This window comes from Emys orbicularis, chromosome 7 (genome assembly GCF_028017835.1).
Source record: "Emys orbicularis isolate rEmyOrb1 chromosome 7, rEmyOrb1.hap1, whole genome shotgun sequence".
Taxonomy (NCBI): Eukaryota; Metazoa; Chordata; order Testudines; family Emydidae; genus Emys; species Emys orbicularis.
Genome location: NC_088689.1, coordinates 70,735,131 through 70,758,892, shown reverse-complemented (window position 1 = coordinate 70,758,892; position 23,762 = coordinate 70,735,131). Strand labels below are relative to the sequence as shown.

Below are 23,762 nucleotides of genomic sequence, written 5' to 3'. Positions count from 1 at the left end.
TGAGAAAGAAAGCACCTGTTATATATTGTCTGTCCCAATGTAGGGACATCCACAGTGCATTTGGTTGAATCCAACCTCAGTTCCCCATCTGTAACATGTGGATAATAACCCTTCATTTCATTTACCCTTTGTTTGGCTTGTCCATTTACATTGAAGGCTCTGAAGAACAGGGGGTGTCTCTACCTATGTGAATGTGCATCTCAGTTGGGGCCTTTAAATGCTACTATAAAACGAATAGTGGATAATAATAAATTATTCAAGCTTCATGGAAATCCTATTGGGCATACTGCAACAGACTCACTAGTCAGCTCTTTAAGCAAGGTAACTCTTTTTGGTGTGTTTATATTATTTGATTTTCCACCTGAGATATCTAGGAGTTGTTTCGGGGTATCATGCTATAGCCTAGGGGTCTCAAAGTCCTGGCCCGTGGACCATCTGCGGCCCGAGAACCTCTCCACTATGGCCCGCAGAGGAGAGACGCATGCAGACACACTGCTGGCAATGTCTGCTGCAGTCGCCGCCCCCCGCAGCTCCCATTGGCTGGGGGAGAGGGACAGCGATACCATCACTAGTCGCCGGGCAGAGTCAGCCATGGAGGCAGCATCATTAGTTGCCGGGCAGAGCCAGCCGTGGAGGCAGCATCACTTTTTTCCACAATGAATATAAACAAGTCAAAATGGCGAACACAACTATCTGATGGACACCTTGCTGCAATCCTGAAGGTTTCATTAGCTCAGTCACTGAGGCAAAACATCAACAAACTGACAGAACTGAAGCGTTGCCTGGTGTCTGGCAAACACTAAAACTCTCTGGCAGACGAAGAATTGTATACAGTTGTATGACAGTTTTATTATTTCTAAGAAATTCGAAATAAAAAATACAATATAAACGTTTTCTTTTCTGAACACCATCTTCAGTGACATTATTGGCCCGCTAGGAGGATTTGAGGACTTGCCCTGGCCCTAAGGTAAATTGAGTTTGAGACCCCTACTATAGCCTGTGCAGGGCTTCATTGAATCAGGGACCAAAATAAATTCAAAGTGCAATCAAGACCTGATGAGAGGGGCGTATGCCACAGTTTGAAAACTTCAGTGCTAAATAAAAGGCAGAAATCTGGGAGGGCAAATGACCCCATATGCCCCCCCACATTTTTCCACCCTTGCAGCTTTGCACCCAGGGCAGCTTCCCCTCTCACCCTGCCCTGGTTACGTCCCTAGTCCAGCTGCAGCATGGGAAACCACAGAGCTGTAAAGTCAGGTCTTGGCAAGTATACAAAGGAGTAAATGCTTTTTAATTACATTTTTAGATGGGCCTGAACAACCCATGACTCTCAGGGTAGTTAGACCCTGATCCCACTTGTTGATCTCAAATAGAAACCAATTCTGTAGAGACTCTTGTACTATTTTCTTTGTTTTTAAGCATTTCACTTCACCTTTAAGAAAAGAAGGCAGTAATTATAGATGGTTGGGGTCACTGAGTTTGGTTTGCACCTGCTAAGAGCAGGAGCAGAGGAGAAATTCCTCTCGGGTCCCATTTACTGCATCTGTAAGATGCTTCAGAGTCCAACGATGATGCTAAGAGCAACACCAAGGAAGAGGGTGCATCCTACACACCATCATTTTATTCTGTTGATTGAACAGATGGGAACAGGCCAGTGATACTCAAACCTCAGTGTTTCCGGAGCCAGATTAGCAATCAACATTACCCAAAAGAGCCACAGTTATGTGAATTCATTGGTTCATTTACTATAGTACTATAGATTCAACAGCTCTTCATGAGTAAGGAAACATGTGATCATAGAAAAAGCATCCTGATTGGTTAATAACTTAGATTGGTTAACAATGAAATCACACAGTGTTTTAATATCATATGCTGCAAAGAGCCACAGGGGAGACTTTAAAGAGCCACTTGTGGCTCCCCAGCCTCAGTCTGAGTATCACTGGAATAACCCATCCAGCTCCTAACCCACTTTTCTCCCCCACCAGGCAAAATCCCTCCAATGCCTATCTCTGCAGTAATCTTTTGCTAAGAGATAAGTAAATTACTACCTCCTAATAGATGGGTAACCCAGGAGAGAAACATGAACTACAAATTACAGTTAATCTGCTACTAGATCAGAAAAAATGACCACTTCTCCTGATAAGAAATAGACCCAAACTGAAACAACAAACATTCCCGGGAGTTTGGGTCTGAGTCTGAACTTGATGACTGGGGCCAGTTCTATCAGACAGATCTGAACTGGAACACTGGGAAAGCTTGGATCCAAATCCAGATTAAATTTTTCTGGTTGGATCCATAGCTACTATAAATGTTTGCCAGCGAATTGTTCTGCCATGCATTCAGCATAACGACATGGCACTGCTCCACAGGACAGACTGACATTCTCATCCACACCAATTAAGTTGCATTAGAAAGCGATGGCTTGACAATGGGTGAGGGCTGAAAATGAAGTGATGGCTATCTGCTCCACCTAGGAGAAGACTGGTTTGTCCATGGCTCCTTGTTACCTTCACTACCACCTTCCTCACATCACAGCCATCTATGTTAGAAAACACCCATACCACCTCTCTCATGCACTGCCTGCTGGGTAATAATAAGCAAGGACTCCATGTTTCTAATAATAAACTGGCTCTTTATTATGAGAACTATTTACAGAGGTGCTGCAACTGCAGCAGGCATGCCAGCCATGTGCACATAGACTGGCTTCCTGGTGCCTCCTGTGAGCAATCATAGGCCTCGAATCCAGGCCCACAGGAAGTGCTCAGACCACAGCTGCCATCTAGCAGCTCACCTGAACAACTGGAGAAGGGGGCCAGCAAAGCTGTAGCTTGCATGAAGCTCCTGATTGGGGGAGACATCCAGCTTCACTTATTGGCTGGGAAGCCCTACTTAAACCAGAAAGAGGCAAAGGCAGTTGTCTGAGCAACTAGAAGACTCCCTGGCTGGCTGCTACTACAGATCTTGCCTACTTGCCTTCCTGCCTGTTCCTGTCCTCCTTATCCCAGACCCCGTCAGTTCCCAGTTCCGGCTTTCCTGCCTTGATCTAGGTCCCTTTTCCTATGCCCTACGCTGACTCCGGCTTTGACCCCTGGCTTGGCAACTGGATTTGGTTCCAGGCTCCTGATTCTAACCATTAGGCCTGACTGCCAATGCCCCAGTCCCTATACCTCCTCCAAATCTTTCCCTCCTGCAAGCTGTGCTCCTCCCTCTAAGTTCCATGCAGCTTGCTACATTTCCCAAAGTACATTTAAAGTACTAAGGAGAAGTTTGTACTAAGATAATTGGCCTGAAGGTCACAACCAAGGAATAATTGGATGGCCAGCCAGTTGGCTGGGAAGAACTTGAACTCGAGTCACCTAGGATGATCCACCTACAACCTGAGAGTTCACATTGGTACTTGTTAATCAAATACGGGGCAACAGGCTGGGGTGAGTGAGGTGCTTCCACCAGTCATATTATTTCTTAACCCCCTGGAGGAAGGACTCTGAAAATGAAGTTCTCTCTGCACTAACCATAGTCTAGAATGAATTCTGCCACCTGGACTAGAAACGTTTTCCTTAGTAAATGATTCACCAGCAATTATTTTAATATTTAAAGTAATTTAGAATCAAATCCTCCCTTATACCCTCTTGCAACCCCACTGTCTCCAGAACTTGGCCCTCTAGTAATAACTAGCTCAGTGAAATTACTGTAAAACACATGTGTCTGACTAAGTGGATATTCACCCATGAAAGCTTATGCTCCAATACATCTGTTAGTCTTAAAGGTGCCACAGGACTCTCTCTTGCTTTTTACAGATCCAGACTAACACGGCTACCCCTCTGATACTGTAAAACAATGACATCTAAATTGGAGATTCCCCCTCCCTCAGGAGCGTGAACTAAGGCCTACACTGTGGAGACCTCCCATGTTCTGCAAGACTGACCCCAGGCACATTTGGGCAGCCCAAGTCAGGTCCTACATTTTGTAACCAACTCCTTCCTCTCAATTCACCCTCTATGATTCCAGCCATGAATGTGGTCTGTAATGGCAAAGGACTGAGATGAAATTTTTCAGATTGAGATTACAAGCTTCTCTTTTTCAGATGCTACTGTGTGTTGGAAAAACTGTGTTAAAATTACATGCTGTTACTTTAAATTGTAAGGGTCCTGCTTGCAGGCTAGGGGCTCTGAGGGAAGTTGTGTGAACTGGATTCTCTTTGGGAAGTCTGCAAAGAGCCAGCCTAGAGTAAGGTGGGTTGAATTGTGCCTGCCTGCCTTAGGGAGCAGCCTGCTTTGTCTCACTCTGGTTTTGGTTGTGGTGCATTAGGGTGCTAGATTCTAAAATATAAAGTAGTGTTACATTTCTTACTTCCAGAAAGCAAAAAACCAAAACACTCTAACTTCTCTGTGTGTATGTCATGAACATAACAGATGCCAACACATCTGAAGAAGTGGGGTTTTTACCCACGAAAGCTTATGCTCAAATAAATCTGTTAGTCTTTAAGGTGCCACCGGACTCCTTGTTGTTTTTGTGGATACAGACTAACACAGCTACCCCTCTGATATTAGATGCCAACACAGCAATATGACTTGCTACTGAGAGCAAGCTTGACCTCTCCCACTCACACCACAGAGCAGTGGAAAAGGGGAGAGAGGAGCAGCAACAGACTAGGAGGAAGAGAAAAGAGAGGGAGATGGGGCATTCCACGCTGCACTAACCCATGGAAGTCTCATTAAAGCATCACAGAGTCAGATTTACCTTGTTGCCCTGATGCAGACATTGTGGCTGGCAGCCTCACACACTCGCACTGCATCGTCCAGGCTGAGGCCCTCCGTCCATAGCCCGCAGATGTAGACAATCTGATCCCGTGGCTGCAAGCTGCCTTCTATACTGGCGGGAGAGCCTGGCACGATCTCAAGCACGTAGATACCCTGCAATTTGCTCCCGGCTCCTCCTGTTAACTTCAAGCCTGGAAGGATACAGATAAGTGTATTGTGTCACAGTGGATTCTGAACGTTCCTTAGCGTGAGACTAGGACAGTGGAACAGTCTCCCACAGGAGACTTGGCTCCACTGACGCTAGGCTGGACAAAGCACTGGATAATATCCTGTGGGGAACAATCCTGCACCAGCTGGACTAGATGTTAGAGCACAGGCTGGGGCAGTGAAGCACAGGGACATGTTACTGAGAGAAAGGTAAGAATGAAACAATGAAGGGCCTACCCGCACCCAACTACTGGAGTGTAGCACTTTCTATTGGATAGTTATTGAAATCAGACTAGCCAAGGTACTTAATATGGCTCTCGTTATCTCAGCACCACTCTTTAATTGATTTAACCTCAGCACTTTTGTGAGGCAGAATTATTATCCCCATTGCACAGATGAGGAAACTAAGACACAGAGAGATGAAGTGACTCAGCAATAGTCACAGAGGAAGTCTGGGGCAGAGCAGAGAATTGAACCAAAGACCCAGGCTAGCACCCTAACCACCAGACCACCCTTCTTCTCAAACACACACTTGTGTTTTTTTGGTCTAATGTTGCTTCATGTATCTCAGCTGATGGTAGATGCCAACATCTAGGCATCTGGCCTAAGCCCATGACATCCCAAAATCTGATATTGCAGAGATGTCCCAGAAAATATATCTAAAGCCAGATCTTACTGCCACAACAGGTGTTTTGCCCCGACTTCAGGAGCAGCAGTGTTCAGCTCCTTGTGTGATAAACAACGATCTATAGACCTGGGCCAGCCTGAAGAATGGCATTGGGAAGCTGGCAAGCTAACCCACCAATGCACAAATCTAGGATTGTGACAGTTCTCATGCAGCTTACCACTAGCACCGTCCTGGCCTAAAGAAGGGGCAAATTTCAGTCTCCGCACCACATACCCAGTTGTCCATTGTCGCCTTTTGTGAGGGTGATTTCAGGAATCTCATCTGGTCTAACAGAGGCATGGGGGTCCTCGTTAACCCGGCCAACCACCAGGCTCAAATCGGGAGAAGAGCTGTGCAGCAACGCCAGGGTTTCATCAAAGGAGAATGCTGTGACATCAACTCCATTCACCTAAGAGACAGAGAGCAGCTATAACCATGTCCTAGGTCTTTTATTAACTGACCACACATTCCTTCCTTTTACAAAGCTCGGTATATGGGCTTCAGGCAGTCTCCATTCTGGTCTGACTGACTTGTTATAGCATTCACTGCTATAAAATTCTCTTTTCAAATAGACTTTCCATGCATTTTGCCCTGGTTTGTTTCTTCATGATGTATAAAGAAAGTGTGAAAGACATTTTTTAATGTCTTTCTCTGTCTTTTTACATTAGAAATATCAGCTCTTGTCTACCTTATTTTTGTTGGAGGCCTTTATGGAAGATGGGAGAACTAGCAGGATGACATCAAGAAACTAGGTATGGAAACCCCAGATATTCAGAGGGGAGGGAGAATCTAGTCAGATTGTTTAAAACTCTTTGGGGTTATTTTTTTCTTTGCTTTTTGTTAACATATTTAACTCAAACACCTGACATACACTTGCAGGGAAAGCTGCCTTTGTTAAAGATTCAAACATTCCCAACACCCATCAGTTTGAGGACTGAAAAACCTTCTGCTCCACTTCTCTACTCCTCCAAGGAGTTCTCTAGCAGCAACAAGGAAGACAAGGCTTAACACAACAAGCTGAGGAAGAATCTTCAAAAAACTAGGCTTTGTTTATACATCAAAGGAAGAAAACTATTATGTTAATATAGCTTGTTACATTTAATATAGTGAATTAATTAACATTTCTGGTGTCTTACACTCCTGCTACAAAGCAAGAAGACACTGGTCTACTAGTGTCTGTTCCTCCTTTTTAATTCAAAGGATTTCTGTACCATAATGAGTCTGTCCCCTCTTCTCAGTCTTCCATCAGACAGGGCAGGCTCAGCCAGGATTTCCTCCACATACAGGCAGTTGTCCAGTTTGTTAGGAACCACCGTGAATCCATAACAATTGTTCTCCGATCTTGTCACAGTGACGAGCACCTCCGTTTCCTGTCAAATGCAGCACACAATGTGTTTTAACACCTTTCTTTCTATTGCCTCCTTCCTTCATGTTTTAGATACAAATTAGGGGACAGATCTTCAGCTGGGATAAATCAGCATCAGTTGTAGCTACACCAATTCACAGCAGGTGGGATCCTGGCCGCAGGTCTTTAATGCACCAAGCAATACACAGATTCAGTGTTTGGGACCTGGTCAGATCAGACCCTGTATTTTGGACTGTAATAAAAATAAGGGTCACAGCCTATGATGGGGCTATTACAATTGTTATCACTTACCCTGGTATATTCCTCTTCCTTCTCCTCTCCCTCTAGTTCCTCAAAGTCTTCCCACTCGTTGTCACTATTGCCCGGTTCTCTAGCAGGGAAGGGTGCCGAGAAAGGGTCACGTGGCTGCGGGGTGGCGATAGTGGTGGAGGCTGTGTCTGAGCTCCCGCCACATGAGAGCGAGGTCAGAGACGTGGAGCTGAGCGTGAGATACTCCTTATCGATAGGGGTGGGGGAGAGAATGTCAGGGACGCAATAGGTGCTGGCGAGGTCATCATCACTCCTCTCAAAGGCAGGGCTGGGAAAGAAAGAAAAACCCGTATGATTGCAGGGCAGGAAGGACTTGCCTCCCAGATACTTCACCAGCAGGACACTGAAACCTCTGCTGTAGGTAAATCATCTCCCTTTTGTCTTATCTAAATACTTATGATACTAAACTGCTCTCCATGGCCTCCGGGAAGTATACAGCTACACAATACAAGTAATCAGTCATGAGAACAAGTACTGCATTTTGTACACTTACCCAAATCATTTCAGGCTTCAAAATTTGTCTGTAAAACACAGATACATTTTTCACAAAGCATTTTCCACAAAATTTAATAAAAAAACTAGAACTAGTCACAAAATGAGGGAAATTGGGAAGAAAGAGTCAATAAAAAAAACTTAGCTCTTATCTAGCACTTTTCATCCCTCGATGTCCAAGTGCTACACCAAGGAGAGTAGTTTCATTATCCCCATTTTACATATGGGGAAACTGAGGTACGTGGCAGCAACGTGACTTGCCCAAGGTCACCCAGCAGGCCACTGGCAGAACTGGGAACAGCACCTAGCTCTCCTGAGTTGCAGTCCAGTGCTCTGTCCCTCAGGCCACATTTTCAGTTACTCTGCTAGCATTATAAATTCATTCATTTGCCATTTAAAAAAAAAGAATGAGCAAATAACTTGTGCAACACATAGTATGAATTTGTATTGCAATGTCTCATCAGTTTTCATCTCCACCTTCTTATTTGAAAGGCAATGCCTAACGCATACAATTCTTTGCATGGCAACCGTTGTTCATGGGACCAACGGGTACGTTATGATGAGGCGGTCATCTCTCTATAGTTAAGGTGATAAATAACTTCCCATTACAAGCCCACTCTTGACCCTGATGTGCTTTTTTGATGTAAAAAAAAAATGAAAAAACATTTAAAACAATCTCAAAATGGGCTTCGACATGTGTCATTTACAAAAAACCCTGTTTCACAGAGGATAGACATTTTATTAATAATAATATCTTTCGACATTCTCCCCATCTCTTTGATTACAGATTGCACTGTTGCCCAGCATTCAAAAGCAAGTGAATAAATGCAATTAAATGGAGTGTAAGTCACTCTATCCTTTCCTATATTACGCCCTAGGGCCTAAGAGCTAAGTTTTGTTCAAGCTGCTATCTGTGGTTGGCCAGAAAACTGAAAAACACAGAGAACCCTTCTTAGCTCATGTGAGCCATCAGATGGTACCGACAGCTGTTATGTGGAATGCCCCTGTGGAATGAAGACCCGTTCCCATCGGCTCCAGTGGGTTTCCTGGTAAGAGTAAGAGTGGCTAATGTGAATGAGGAAGAGTTTGGAGGAGCGGGGTGTGTATGCAGCTCAATGAAGAGAGCAATAGCACTTTATTAGCTCGTCGCTATAGAGAGGAAAGGGAGAGGAGCCAGCCATGTCAAATAACACTGCCACACGGAGAATGAAACAGACAGTGTGTCAGTTCAGGTACTTCGATAGGGTGACAGCTATTTATCATGTGCTGGAAGAGCACCTCGATGATTTAATGAAATATTTAAGAAGGGCAGCACACAAGGCCTGGGGAGAAGGAGGAGGTCACAAGTTTAACAGAGATCTCAACCATTAAGCATATTGTAGAGGCTGTGTTACATGACAGTGAGGCACTGGGCCTGGAAGGTAGTTGGCAGAGCTACAAATGCTCATGGCAATCAGCCAAGTAATGGCTCATACCACTGCAAGCAAGGGCTGCTTCTAGCCCATCTCTCTGGCAGTAGGGAAGACACCGAGATCCTGACCCTGCTCTCCCTTACAACAGCATAAATCAGGAATTCTACCAAAATCTATGGGCTGGATTCTGCATGGCCTGTGTATAATGAGCACTACAGCTGCAGTTTCCTTGGTAATTCTGGGCATGTCTACACTGGAGCTGGAAAGTATAATTCCCAGCTCAAGGAGACATACCCACGTTAGCTCCCATCGAGCTAGCACGCTAAAAATAGAAGGTAGCAGTGTGAGGAGCCAGCTGCCCATAATATGTATCTAGGGTTTCAGATGGGAGTGTACCTGGGGCAACGCACACCACTGTGGCTGCACTTCTGTTTCTAGCATGGCAGCTCGATCAGAACTAGCACAGGTATGTCTCCTCAAGTTGGAATTTACACCCAGTTTGAAGTGTAGATGTAATACCCACAGACCCTGCTCATCAGCAGGCAGAATTGAACCTAGACTATCTGAAGCTTAATGCATGAGCCTCTACTGCATGAGCTAAAAGCCACGTGGCGCTTAGCCAAAGCTATAGCAGACTCATTAGTGCCACACCAAGCAGGCATGGGTTACATAGACATAACCAAAGTTACATCATCCTGATTCTGCAGGAGTTTTTACTGGAGTTGATCAAAAAATGTAATTCTTTCCCATGTGAAATTGTGAATAAAAAAACAATGAGGAATACTTGTGGCACCTTAGAGACTAACAAATTTATTTGGGCATAAGCTTTCGTGGGCTACAACCCATCTGATGAAGTGGGTTCTAGCCCATGAAAGCTTATGCCCAAATAAATTTGTTAGTCTCTAAGGTGCCACAAGGACTCCTCGTTGTTTTTGCTGATACAGACTAACACGGCTACCCCTCTGAAACCTGTGAATAAAAAGTCTCTTCTCCAGTGGGAAGTTTTGAACCAATGGGAAATGAAAATTTTCATCCCATTTCAAATGAAAATGACAATTTGGTTCAGTTTTTTTAAACAGAAGGCTATCTGAAGTTGAAATGAAATGAAAATCACCCTTTTGAATGGACATTTTGACATAAAGTGTCAATTTTGTTTAGGGTTATTTAAACCCAGAAGCTGAAACAAAATCACTTTTTAAGTTGATACCAAACTAAAATTTCTATTAGACTTTTTTCACAGGAAAAAATTAAATCATTTTCCTGCAAAATCTTCCATTTTTTATTAAACTATTTTCCACCAGGAAAACTTCCAACGCAATAAATGCCAATTGGCTGGAGTTTTCACACTACAAACGCTCGAATGCATAAACGCACGAGAGCTTTTTGGGGAATGGGTGAGCTAAAGGTGGTGTGGCATTGCAGCCACCCGCTGAATTGACCCTGAGCAAGGGTTCTAGAATCCCTGAATTTCTGGTACTGTCATTGCTGCTAAGGGAATCTGGACAGCCACACCAGGATCTCAACTGGCTGTATGTGAGAACAGGCACAAGCACCTCCTAAAGCAAATATCTCATAAATCAGCAGAAGAAATGGCCCTCTGGAAGAGCTCTCACTCCTATGCTACAGTCCCAGAGCTTCCCCCGCCATCCCCAGCAGAGCACTCATTTCAAGGCGTCTCCTCTCCCATTTCTTTCGCGATGGGGAGGACGGCTGGAGAATTTTACATTGCAGAATGGTACCTGAATGAACTTGGTATTCTTTCCTCTGTTCTTTTAACAGCCTTTCCTTTCTTTAAAAATTGTACAGAATCTGGAAATAGAGTCTTATGAACACTTTATGCTTTTAATATTGGTGAGCTTCCCTTTGTACTTAGTACGAAGGGCTTGGAAAAGACCATGGGCCTGATTCTCATTTACTCTGTAGCCCTTTATTACCACTCTGGTAGTACACAGGAACCTTAAACTAGATCTCAATTACTTTAATTCCCAGTTAAGTCAATAGGGGTCCTTCCGCTGAGTTCAATGGAAGCTGCATGAGGCCCTGGCTAGACAATGCAGTTTATTTCCATAATGCATTATTCATTCAACTCTCTCACAATGCAGCTTATTGCACAGTTCCAGAAAGGAGGCCGGAGAAGGTGCAGACAGCAGGCTGGGACAGGCATGAACAGCTGGTAAGGGGAAATGTTGGTTAATTAACACAGCAGTTAAAAGCACAGAACCTTGTGTTTAACCCCCAGCACTTCACTTGGGTGCAAAATTCTAAGGGCCAGTGGAAGCAGCACAGGGTGGAGTTCCGCGCTTCTTACCTTTCAGCGCTTCCGCTCTCACATGGTGAATAGCAGTTCCGCATCACCTCTTCCTCCAGAGACAGGAACGTCTCAGAGGCAATGGCTTCCCGACGCCATTTCCAGAGGTGCTTGTAGGAGTGCTCACTGTGGGCTCCAGGCCTGTCACGTGGCTTCTCTTGGGAAGGTTCCGTGCCCTGCTCCTCAGGAGACAAGTTCTCCTCCTCAGGAGGGTCACCGCAAGAGGCCACTGCTTCAGAATCCATATGGTCTTCCAGTCCTGGAGAAGTACTGTCCCTCTCGCTAGCAGCATGAGCTACACCACCGCTGGGCTCTGGGGTAGCTGGTGTCACGGTCCCAAACTCCTTAACCGGAGAAGGCACTGGGGTCTATCAAAACAACAGAGAGAGGGATTAATCTAGCTTCGCCTCCCTCTCCTATCACTCCTTCACCATCTTCCTCTATTACAGGCCAAGAGGAACACAGCAGAGCCAATATCAACCGGCTCTCCATGCAGGACACCACAGTGCTGGTGGTGTGGTGGAAGAACAGCTCTGAGAGACACTATAAAAAGATTCAGAGAAGGAAGGATGTGGAAAATACTTTTCCCCAGTGAACGTATTGCTAGTGTGAGGTACCCGACTCCCCACTCTGGAGACTAGCCTGGAAGTTCTCTTCAGCAAATAGGTGCAGTATGAGCAGCAGCAGGATACATTTTTGGGCCCCACTCTCCTCCCCCTTTCACTGCCCTCTGGTGTGTGGACAATCTCCAGTTAGCAGTAAGTGGCTTCCAGCCAATTTGACCCCTGTGCAGCAGAGTGCAGAAAGAAGAGCAGACAGGCCCCTGAAGCACAGTAGTGTGGGGATCTGTTTGTCCCATGGGGACTATTCTAACAGTGATCTCCATCCACCCAGGCCCTGTGGCAGTGAAGACTGGCATGATGGGGGACCACAGGGTGGTCAGCCTGGCCTGAATCAAGTCTAATCCAAAGGCCTGTGCACTAAGGGAGTGCTTGTGTGTGGACATGAGATGTGGTACAGTGCAGGAGGAGTTTGTCTGGTGCACCAAATTTCTCTAGTGTGGACAAGACCATAGAAGGAAATTAGGTTCAGGCTCCTCAGCCCATTCACACTTTGGCCTTTCTGCTGTCCCTGCTAATCAGTACTAGTCATGACAGTGGTTTCTGAGAGGCGGACATCTGCACACAGGAAACTGGACTGAGACCACTGGTGGCATTTCATGAAGTTCACTAACTGGCAGCCTAGAGGTCAAAGGTTCAATATCTCATGTCCAATCTCAATAACAGTCCAGTCTACTTAAAGCTCCGTATTAGCACCCAGAAAACTGCTGCTTAGAACGTGTGCAATGTTTGGCCTAGGCTAGAATGCCACAGTTCTGCCCCAGAACACTGCAATCACCCTTTGGCATCCCGCTGGTTCAGTGCTACAGTGCCACAAGAAGATCAGACTGGAAACACGAGCGGGGCAGATCTGCTCCCCTCTTACTACTCCGGCTACTGAGAAAGTTGCTGCTGAATTGTGGGAGCAGGGTTTGTTGCTGGGAGAGTGTACCAGGGTGGGCTCAGTCGCAAGCTGGCTCAGCACCCTGCCACTCAAATCCCCACTCGTTCATATTAACTGAGCTTTGAAGGTAGGCAGTTGACAAAGCAGGCCAGTTATCTGAGTGGAGAGACAGCTGAGGGGCTCACTGGGTGGAAGTGTCCCTAGCAGCTAGCACTATATAAGCACACAGGAAGGAAGTGCTGCGCAGAGAGTGGGGGGCCCGGTGGAAGGCAGAAGTAGGTAGGATGAGCTGCTGCTACTGTCCCTTCCCCAGAAGCAAGCGGGGAAGCTGGCTACTGATTGTAAATATAATATATTCTAAAGCACAACAGTGGTTAAGAAGACCTGGTGGTTTTGGTCAATGGCTGAGGCTGGGAAGTTCTCTCAGGGGACCACCCCAAGACAGAAAGGAAGGGAAAAGAACAGAACTGCCTGACAGAGGGGGGAATAATCCATGTCCTTCTTGTTTGAGACTCACTAGCAAGTGCTGCAGTGAGCGTTTCCAGGTGCAGTACTAAGAAGGCTTGTCTTACCAGTGCGCTCTGGTCTATTTCTGGAAGAAGACCTTTCGGAGGCCTGCAGAGAAGAAGCGTGACTTGTCGAGGAGCTCCTCTCAGCAAGTGCAGGACATCCTACACAGGGGGGAAATACTGTTAGCCTGGTAAGGTAATACACAGCCCCCAAGTTGCAGCACATCCCTCTCTGCTCACAATTGAAGGAGCAAGGCTAGTTGTGCCATTAGTCAGCAGCACTTCAGTGCCCACAATCGCTGCTCTAGGACATGCATTAGCCCTTTTATACTAGCTCAGGATTTGGCTTCCAATGGCCACCTGGATTCAATGGCGCTTTGCTTTCAGTTGCAGTGATGGGTGTAAATTACACCCAAGGGGTGTACACCATGTAACCTATAACTTAGCTGAAAAAACAAACCCCTTGGGCACAAACACCATCCCGCCCCCAGGGTTTCTCCTGATTTGGTACCTTCTGTAAGAACTGCAGGCCTTGCTGGAGCCCTAGGCATAACTAACAGTGTAAACCAAAGGCTGTGAACCAGAGCAGGTCTGGCCTTGGCAAAATAACAACACACCAGGTATTGGCTAACCAAGTAAGCACATTCCTGACCACAGAGGATGGTGCAAGGACACCCAGAGTTCTCAAGTAACTACGTAAACAAGTTCCCAAGGGATGGTACAGGCAGGGCCGGCTTTAGGAACTGCGGGGCCTGATTCGAATACCTGACAGCAGTCCGGGTCTTCGGCGGCACTTTGGCGGCAGGGGGTCCTTCACTCGCTCCGGGTCTTCCGCAGCACTGAAGGACCCCCCGCCGCCGAAATGCCGCTGAAGACCCGAAGCGAGTGAAGGACCCCCCCCGCCGCCGAAGTGCCGCCGAAGACCCGGACCTCCGCCGGGTGAGTAAAAAAAATTTAAAAATTAAAAAGGCGCCTAAGGCGCGTGGCCCTCTTAGGCGCAGGGACCGATTCCGGGGAATCGGGGGAATCAGCCTAAAGCCGGCCCTGGGTACAGGAACACACTGGCCCCTCGTAAGATAAGGATGGGATGACAGGATAATGGTTGAGGATGTTTTGTTCAAACTAGCAGGTACAAGCAGAAGAGTGGTAACTAACCACGTCTGGAGTGTAATGCGTAACTTGTTTGTATCAGCGTATAAAAGGAGAAGTCATAGGAGGGGCACCTTTGCACTCACTGAGGGGACAGCGTCCTGGTGCGCTGACTGAGCGGGCACCATTGTCGCGGGAAACAGATTAGTGTACCTGTAACCACGGAGCCAGCGCGCTAGCACTGTGCTTCATCAGCAATAAACCTGGCCGGGTGCCTTGGCCACCGAACTGAGCCTGTGGTCTTTATGAACAACATCGAGGTTCTGCTGAATTGGCCAGCTGCACTCTCTGCTAGCGCAGCTGACATCAGAGTTCCAACAACAGCAGCACTGAGCAGCCGCAGCAATACTCCACAGCACTGACAAGAACAAGTACCTAAAAGGCCAAATCCTGATTTCTGTGCACAGATTGGATAAAGGGGCTGTGCACAGGGACACTACACGGGGAGCTGGAGGGGAGGGAACACTCTTCCTCAAGCCAGGGGCAGGGCATGACATACATCTGCAGCCCTCCACAGTCAGCTACCACAGCTACTGCATGTGGGTTTTGGACCTATGTAGTCTCAGGGTATGTCTACACTACGAAATTAGGTCGAATTTATAGAAGCCGGTTTTATAGAAATCGGTTGTATACAGCCGATTGTGTGTGTCCCCACATAAAATGCTCTAAGTGCTCTAGTCGGCGGACTGCGTCCACAGTACCGAGGCTAGCGTCGACTTCCGGAGCATTGCACTATGGGTAGCTATCCCACAGTTCCTGCAGTCTCCGCTGCCCATTGGAATTCTGGGTTGAGATCCCAATGCCCGAATGATGCAAAACAGTGTCGCGGGGGGTTCTGGGTACATGTCGTCAGGCCCCTCCCCCTCCGTCAGAGCAACGGCAGACAATAGATTCGCACCTTTTTACCTGGGTTACCTGTGCAGACAACATACTACGGCAAGCATGGAGCCCGCTCAGCTCAGCTCACCGTCACCATATGTCATCTGGGTGCCGGCAGACGTGGGACTGCATTGCTACACAGCAGCAGCAGCTAACTGCCTTTTGGCGGTAGACGGTGCAGCATGACTGGTAGCCGTGGGGCTGGCAGCTGTAGGGCTGCATTGCACCAGCCCCTTGCCTTTTGGTAGAAGATGGTATATTACGATTGGTATCCGTCGTCATCGTACTGCAGTGGCTGTCGATCATGGGCACCTGGGCAGACATGCTCAGTCCTATTGAACTGTCTTGACGATGATGGCTATCAGTCGTAGTATGCTATTTTCTGCCAAGCGCCCAGTATTTTCTGCTAAGCACCCAGAAGAGGCCGAGGGCGATCTGGGTGCTGGCAGACGTGGGGCTGCATTGCTACACAGCAGCAGCCCCTTGCCTTTTGGTAGAAGATGGTATATTACGACTGGTATCCATCGTCATCATACTGCAGTGGCTATCAGTCATGCTGCACCGTCGGCTGCCAGCTTAAGATGTAAAAAATAGATTTGTTCTGTATTCATTAGCTTCCCCCTCCCTCCGTGAAATCAACGGCCTGCTAAACCCAGGGTTTTGAGTTCAATCTTTGGGGGGGGCCATTCAGTGTGATAGTTGTTTGTGTTTCTCCCTGATGCACAGCCACCTTTGTTGATTTTAATTCCCTGTACCTGTACGCCATGTCGTCACTCGCCCCTCCCTCCCTCCCTCCTTCCCCTGGTCCGTCAGATACTAGTTTCGCGCCTTTTTTCAGACCAGGCACCATAGCTAGCACTGGCATCATGGAGCCCGCTCAGATCACCGCGGCAATTATGAGCACTATGAACACCACGCGCATTGTCCTGGAGTATATGCAGAGCCAGGACATGCCAAAGCAAAACCAGGACCAGCCGAGGAGGCGATTGCAGCGCGGCGACGAGAGTGATGAGGAAATTGACATGGACATAGACCTCTCACAAGGCACAGGCCCCAGCAATGTGGAAATCATGGTGTTCCTGGGGCAGGTTCATGCCGTGGAATGCCGATTCTGGGCCCGGGAAACAAGCACAGACTGGTGGGACCGCATCGTGATGCAGGTGTGGGACGATTCCCAGTGGCTGCGAAACTTTCGCATGCGTAAGGGCACTTTCATGGAACTTTGTGACTTGCTTTCCCCTGCCCTGAAGCGCCAGAATACCAGGATGAGAGCAGCCCTCACAGTTGAGAAGCGAGTGGCGATAGCCCTGTGGAAGCTTGCAACGCCAGACAGCTACCGGTCAGTCGGGAATCAATTTGGAGTGGGCAAATCTACTGTGGGAGCTGCTGTGATCCAAGTTGCCAGGGCAATGAAAGACCTGGTGATATCAAGGGTAGTGACTCTGGGAAACGTGCAGGCCATAGTGGATGGCTTTGCTGCAATGGGATTCCCAAACTGTGGTGGGGCCATAGACGGAACCCATATCCCTATCTTGGCACCGGAGCACCAAGCCACCGAGTACATAAACCGCAAGGGGTACTTTTCAATGCTGCTGCAAGCCCTGGTGGATCACAAGGGACGTTTCACCAACATCAACGTTGGATGGCCGGGAAAGGTACATGATGCTCGCGTCTTCAGGCACTCTGCTCTGTTTCGAAAGCTGGAGGAAGGGACTTTCTTCCCGGACCAGAAAATAACCGTTGGGGATGTTGAAATGCCTATCGTGATCCTTGGGGACCCAGCCTACCCCTTAATGCCATGGCTCATGAAGCCGTACACAGGCAGCCTGGACAGGAGTCAGGACCTGTTCAACTACAGGCTGAGCAAGTGCCGAATGGTGGTGGAATGTGCATTTGGACGTTTAAAAGCGTGCTGGCGCAGCTTACTGACTCGCTCAGACCTTAGCGAAAACAATATCCCCATTGTTATTGCTGCTTGCTGTGCGCTCCACAATATCTGTGAGAGTAAGGGGGAGACATTTATGGCGGGGTGGGAGGTTGAGGCAAATCGCCTGGCCGCTGATTACGCGCAGCCAGACACCAGGGCGGTTAGAGGAGCACAGCAGGGCGCGGTGCGCATCAGAGAAGCTTTGAAAACCAGTTTTGTGACTGGCCAGGCTACGGTGTGAAACTTCTGTTTGTTTCTCCTTGATGAACTCTCCGCCCCGTCCCCCCACCCGGTTCACTCTACTTCCCTGTAAGCCAACCACTCCACCCTCCCCTCCCCCCTTCGAGCACCGCTTGCAGAGGCAATAAAGTCATTGTTACTTCACATTCATGCATTCTTTATTAATTCATCACACAACTAGGGGGATAATTGCAAAGGTAGCCCGGGATGGGTGGGGGAGGAGGGAAGGAAAAGGACACACTGCAGTTTAAAACTTTAACTCTTATTGAAGGCCAGCCTTCTGATGCTAGGGCAATCATCTGGGGTGGAGTGACTGGATGGCCGGAGGCCCCCCCACCATGTTCTTGGGCGTCTGGGTGAGGAGGCTATGGAACTTGGGGAGGAGGGCTGTTGGTTACACAGGGGCTGTAGCGGCGGTCTCTGCTCCTGCTGCCTTTCCTGCAGCTCAACCATACGCTGGAGCATATCAGTTTGCTGCTCCAGCAGCCGGAGCATCGACTCTTGCCTTCTGTCTGCAAGCTGATGCCACCTATCATCTTCAGCCCGCAACTTGCTCTGTTCATCCCGCGATTCAGCACGCCACCTCTCCTCTCGTTCATATTGTGCTTTTCTGTAATCAGTCATTGACTGCCTCCACGCATTCTGCTGTGCTCTGTCAGCATGGGAGGACATCTGGAGCTCTGTGAACATGTCATCCCGCGTCCTCCGTTTTCTCTTTCTAAACTTCACTAGCCTCTGTGAAGGAGAAACATTTGCAGCTGGTGGAGGAGAAGGGAGAGGTGGTTAAAAAAGACACATTTTAGAGAACAATGGGTACACTCTTTCACGTTAAATTTTGCTGTTCACATTACACAGCACATGTGCTTTCGTTACAAGGTCGCATTTTTCCTCTTATATTGAGGGTCTGCCGGTTTGGTGTGAGAGATCACTCACGCAGTGCCAGGCCACAGATTTCGGCTTGCAGGCAGCCATGGTAAGACACAGTCTTTTGACTTTTTTAACCTTCTTAACATGTGGGAATGGTTTCAAACAGTAGCGCTCTCATTTCCCATACCAAGCACCCGTTGGGTTGGCCATTTAAAATGGGTTTGCAATGTAAAAGGAGGGGCTGCGGTTTCAGGGTTAACATGCAGCACAAACCCAACTAACTCCCCTCCCCCACACACCCAATTCTCTGGGATGATCACTTCACCCCTCCCCCCCACCGCGTGGCTAACAGCGGGGAATATTTCTGTTCAGCAGAGCAGGAACGGGCACCTCTGAATATCCCCTTAATAAAATCACCCCATTTCAACCAGGTGACCGTGAATGATATCACTCTCCTGAGGATAACAAAGAGCGATAAGGAATGGATGTTGCCGGGACCATACGCTGCCATGCTTTGTTATGCAATGATTCCAGACTACGTGCTACTGGCCTGGCATGGTAAAGTGTCCTACCATGGCGGACGGGATAAGGCAGCCCTCCCCAGAAACCTTTTGCAAAGGCTTTGGGAGTACATCCAGGAGAGTTTTCTGGAGATGTCCCTGGAGGATTTCCACTCCATCCCCATACACGTTAACAGACTTTTCCAGTAGCTGTACTGGCCGCGATTGCCAGGGCAAATTAATCATTAATCATTAAACACGCTTGCTTTTAAACCATGTGTAATATTTACAAAGGTACACTCACCAGAGGTCCCCTGTGTGCCCTCAGGGGATGGGAGCACGCCTTGGGTGAGTTCGGGGGTTACTGGTTCCAGGTCCAGGGTGATAAACATATCCTGGCTGTTGGGGAAACCGGTTTCTCCGCTTCCTTGCTGCTGTGAGCTATCTACATTATCTCCATCCTCATCTTCCTCGTACCCCGAACCCGCTTCCCTGTGTGTTTCTCCAGTGAGGGAGTCATAGCACACGGTTGGAGTAGTGGTGGCTGCACCCCCTAGAATGGCATGCAGCTCCGCGTAGAAGCGGCATGTTTGCGGCTCTGCCCCGGACATTCCGTTTGCTTCTCTGGCTTTGTGGTAGGCTTGCCTTAGCTCCTTAATTTTCACGCGGCACTGCTGTGCGTCCCTGTTATGGCCTCTGTCCTTCATGGCCTTGGAGACCTTTTCTAATATTTTGCCATTTCGTTTACTGCTTCGGAGTTCAGCTAGCACTGATTCATCTCCCCATATGGCGAGCAGATCCCGTACCTCCCGTTCTGTCCATGATGGAGCTCTTTTGCGATCCTGGGACTCCATCACGGTTACCTGTGCTGATGAGCTCTGCGTGGTCACCTGTGCTCTCCACGCTGAGCAAACAGGAAATGAAATTCAAACGTTCGCGGGGCTTTTCCTGTCTACCTGGCCAGTGCATCTGAGTTGAGAGTGCTGTCCAGAGCGGTCACAATGAAGCACTGTGGAATAGCTCCCGGAGGCCAATAACGTCGAATTACGTCCACACTACCCCAATTCCGACCCCCTAAGGCCGATTTTATCGCTAATCCCCTCGTCAGAGGTGGAGTAAAGAAACCGGTTTAAAGGGCCCTTTAAGTCGAAAGAAAGGGCTTCGTCGTGTGAACGTGTCCAGGCTTAATTCGACTTAACGCTGCTAAAGTCGACCTAAACACGTAGTGTAGACCAGGCCTGAGTTCAGATCTGCTCAGCCTGGCCACAACACAATTTTTTTCCTCTGCAGACCTGCTGCAGAGGCCTCCGAGGAGTGGTGCTGATTGGTACATGGAGTTAGGGGAAAATCCCACTGCCTGGACTCTCTGTACTCTGCCTCTCCACACACAGAGGAACTGTGCTGAATCTGCTGGGTTTGCCTCTGCCTGTGCCCTTCCCATACCTGGGATGATCCGTCCCTAGCAGCGTACGGAAAGGATGTCTAGCCAGTTATGGGGAGGCCATTGACCAGAGGGGATGCGAATTCAGCACACAGACAGAATGCCTGAACCAGCACAGAACATCTTAGCCCCAGCCTTGCACAGTGCATAGCGAGCACTGCCAGAGACCCTTCTCCACAAACACAGCGTGAAGACCCAGGAGCACTTTTCCTGCCCCAGCTGCACGTTGAAGGCCTTGCTCTAATCAATGCTACAGTACAGGTTACATCATCATAGACGAAGAATGGGCAAACCTCCCGGGGCCTGGAATTTGAACAGGAACCGAGACGCTAGGATGCTCTTCAAAGCCCCGGGGGATTTCTAGCACGGCTTGCTTCTAACCAGACTGAGGATGCTGCGGGAACAGCCCCTCCCTCGAGCCATTCCCACTTCCTGCCCTGGCTAAAAACTGGAAATGCAGAAAGGAGAAAAACGCCACTTTCCCCCTTCAAACTTGTTCTCTGGGTACGTAGGGGAATATCTGCACTGGCAAGAGGGGCCTGTCTGAGCACTGCAAGGGCCTTGGAGAGCCCACCAGGAATGCAGCCCCCCATACTCATGTTGTCAGCAGCAGCAGGCAGGATGTGCACTTTGGGGGCAGCAGTATGGGGAACTATAGAGCACACTGTCTGAAAGGCCCCCTTCCATACACAAGGCAGAATACCTCCGGATCCCTCAGGCTGTCAGCACTTTGCTCCTCCCTCCCAGCATGCCTCGCTCTCAGAGGGACGAGGACTGGAAGCAGTAGCGGATTTACCATGGCGCCAGGCCCACACTCCAGCATGGTGCTGCTGGCACTGAGGCTCCTGCTGCAGTAGGGCAGCCAAGCTCCCCCACCCCCTACCTCTTCTCACAGCGTGCTGTGTCCCACCCTCCCCCTCCCTGCCGCCAATCAGCTGTTTGCCGGCAGGAGGGAGGGGGAAGAGCAGAGCCACAGCATGCTCGTCGCTGGGGAGAGGAGGCAGAGAAGAGGCAGGGGCAGGGCCTTGGGGAAGGGGGTGGAATATACCTATTCCGTGAACGCAGGGCTGCGCAGCCCGGCTGAAAAAAGAAGGTGCTGCTCAGCTCCCTGGACTTTGCAGCTGGACACCACCTTCTGGGTCCTAGTGCTGGTTGAGCTCCCTTCTGTGTGCTGGGAGCCATCCTGCATTTTGTACAACAGTGAGTGCCCGCGGTGCAGCAGGCAGGGCAGGGGGACAGAGGCAATGGGGAAGGAAGGGGGTGGGATGGGGAGGAGATGGAGTGGTGGGGAAGGGACATGGGATGGGGAAGAGAAGGCGATAGGGCAGGGATTGGCAACGTTCGGCAAGCGGCCCGCCAGGGTAAGCCCCCTGGCAGGATGGGCCGGTTTGTTTACCTGCCGCGTCCGCAGGTTCGGCCGATCGCGGCTCCCACTGGCTGCAGTTTGCCACTCCAGGCCAATGGGGTTCTGCAGGAAGCGGCTCAGGCCGAGGAAAGGAAAGTGATCAGGAACAGTCAGCATGGATTCACCAAGGGCAAGTCATGCCTGACTAACCTAATTGCCTTCTATGAGGAGATAACTGACTCTGTGGATGAGGGGAAAGCAGTGGATGTGTTGTTATTCCTTGACTTTAGCAAAGCTTTTGATACGGTCTCCCACAGTATTCTTGCCACCAAGTTAAAGAAGTATGGGCTGGATGAATGGACTATAAGGTGGATAGAAAGCTGGCTAGATCGTCGGGTTCAACGGGTAGTGATCAACGGCTCCATATCTAGTTGGCAGCCGGTTGGGCGGAGTGCCCCAAGGGTCGGTCCTGGGGCCGGTTTTGTTCAATATCTTCATTAATGATCTGGAGGATGGCGTGGATTGCACTCTCAGCAAGTTTGCAGATGACACTAAACTGGGAGGAGTGGTAGATACGCTGGAGGGTAGGGATAGGATACAGAGGGACCTAGACAAATTAGAGGATTGGGCCAAAAGAAACCTGATGAGGTTCAACAAGGACAAGTGCAGAGTCCTGCACTTAGGACGGAAGAATCCCATGCACTGTTACAGACTAGGGACTGAATGGCTAGGAAGCAGTTCTGCAGAAAAGGACCTAGGGGTTACAGTGGACGAGAAGCTGGATATGAATCAACAGTGTGCCCGTGTTGCCAAGAAGGCTAACGGCATTTTGGGCTGTATAAGTAGGGGCATTGCCAGCAGATCGAGGGACGTGATCATTCCCCTCTATTCGACATTGGTGAGGCCTCATCTGGAGTACTGTGTCCAGTTTTGGGCCCCACACTACAAGAAGGGTGTGGAAAAATTGGAGCGAGTCCAGCGGAGGGCAACAAAAATGATTAGGGGGCTGGAGCACATGACTTATGAGGAGAAGCTGAAGGAACTGGGATTATTTAGTCTGCAGAAGAGAAGAATGAGGGGGGATTTGATAGCTGCTTTCAACTACCTGAAAGGGGGTTCCAAAAAGGATGGATCTAGACTGTTCTCAGTGGTACCTGATGACAGAACAAGGAGTAATGGTCTCAAGTTGCAGTTGGGGAGGTTTAGGTTGGATATTAGGAAAAACTTTTTCACTAGGAGGGTGGTGAAGCACTGGAATGGGTTACCTAGGGAGGTGGTGGAATCTCCATCCTTAGAGGTTCTTAAGGTCAGGCTTGACAAAGCCCTGGCTGGGATGATTTAGTTGGGAATTGGTCCTGCTTTGAGCAGGGGGTTGGACTAGATGACCTCCTGAGGTCCCTTCCAACCCTGATATTCTATGATTCTATTCTATGATTCTCGCAGCCCCCATTGGCCTGGAGCGGTGAACCGCAGCCAGTAGGAGCTGCGATCGGCCGAACCTGCAGACACGGCAAGTAAACAAACCGGGCTTACCCTGGCGGGCCACGGGCCAAAGGTTGCCGATCCCTGGGATAGGGGAAATGGGGGCACAGCATGTGGATCCCCTGGGCAGCAGCTGGGGCTCCCCCGTTAAGCAGGCCCATCAAACCCTCACCCTGACAAGCCCCACCTCCCCTGCATCTGTACCACCCCGATAAGCCCCCCCCAGACACCCAACCACCTACACCTAGACCCCCACCCAAATGAACCCCAACTCCCCTGCACCCAGACTCCCCCACCCTGCTGAGCTCCAACCACTTTCAGTTGGTCCCCCCTGCAGACTCCCATTGCCCCTGGACCTGGCACCTCCCTGTGCATCCTGATCCCCTACTGAGTTGCCTG

General features: G+C 49.0%; 1 protein-coding gene across 1 annotated transcript in view; it reads right to left on the bottom strand.

Moving 5' to 3' along the window:
- FRMPD2 (FERM and PDZ domain containing 2) overlaps positions 1 to 23,762 on the bottom strand; it is a 90,328-nt gene that overhangs the window by 10,481 nt on the left and 56,085 nt on the right. The window contains exons 24-29 of the mRNA XM_065408212.1: positions 13,597 to 13,695; positions 11,522 to 11,889; positions 7,292 to 7,577; positions 6,846 to 7,004; positions 5,869 to 6,043; positions 4,781 to 4,951 (exon numbers count right to left, since the gene is read on the bottom strand). Coding sequence (XP_065264284.1) covers positions 4,781 to 4,951; positions 5,869 to 6,043; positions 6,846 to 7,004; positions 7,292 to 7,577; positions 11,522 to 11,889; positions 13,597 to 13,695 — 1,258 coding nt within the window. The remainder of the gene's footprint in view (positions 1 to 4,780; positions 4,952 to 5,868; positions 6,044 to 6,845; positions 7,005 to 7,291; positions 7,578 to 11,521; positions 11,890 to 13,596; positions 13,696 to 23,762) is intronic.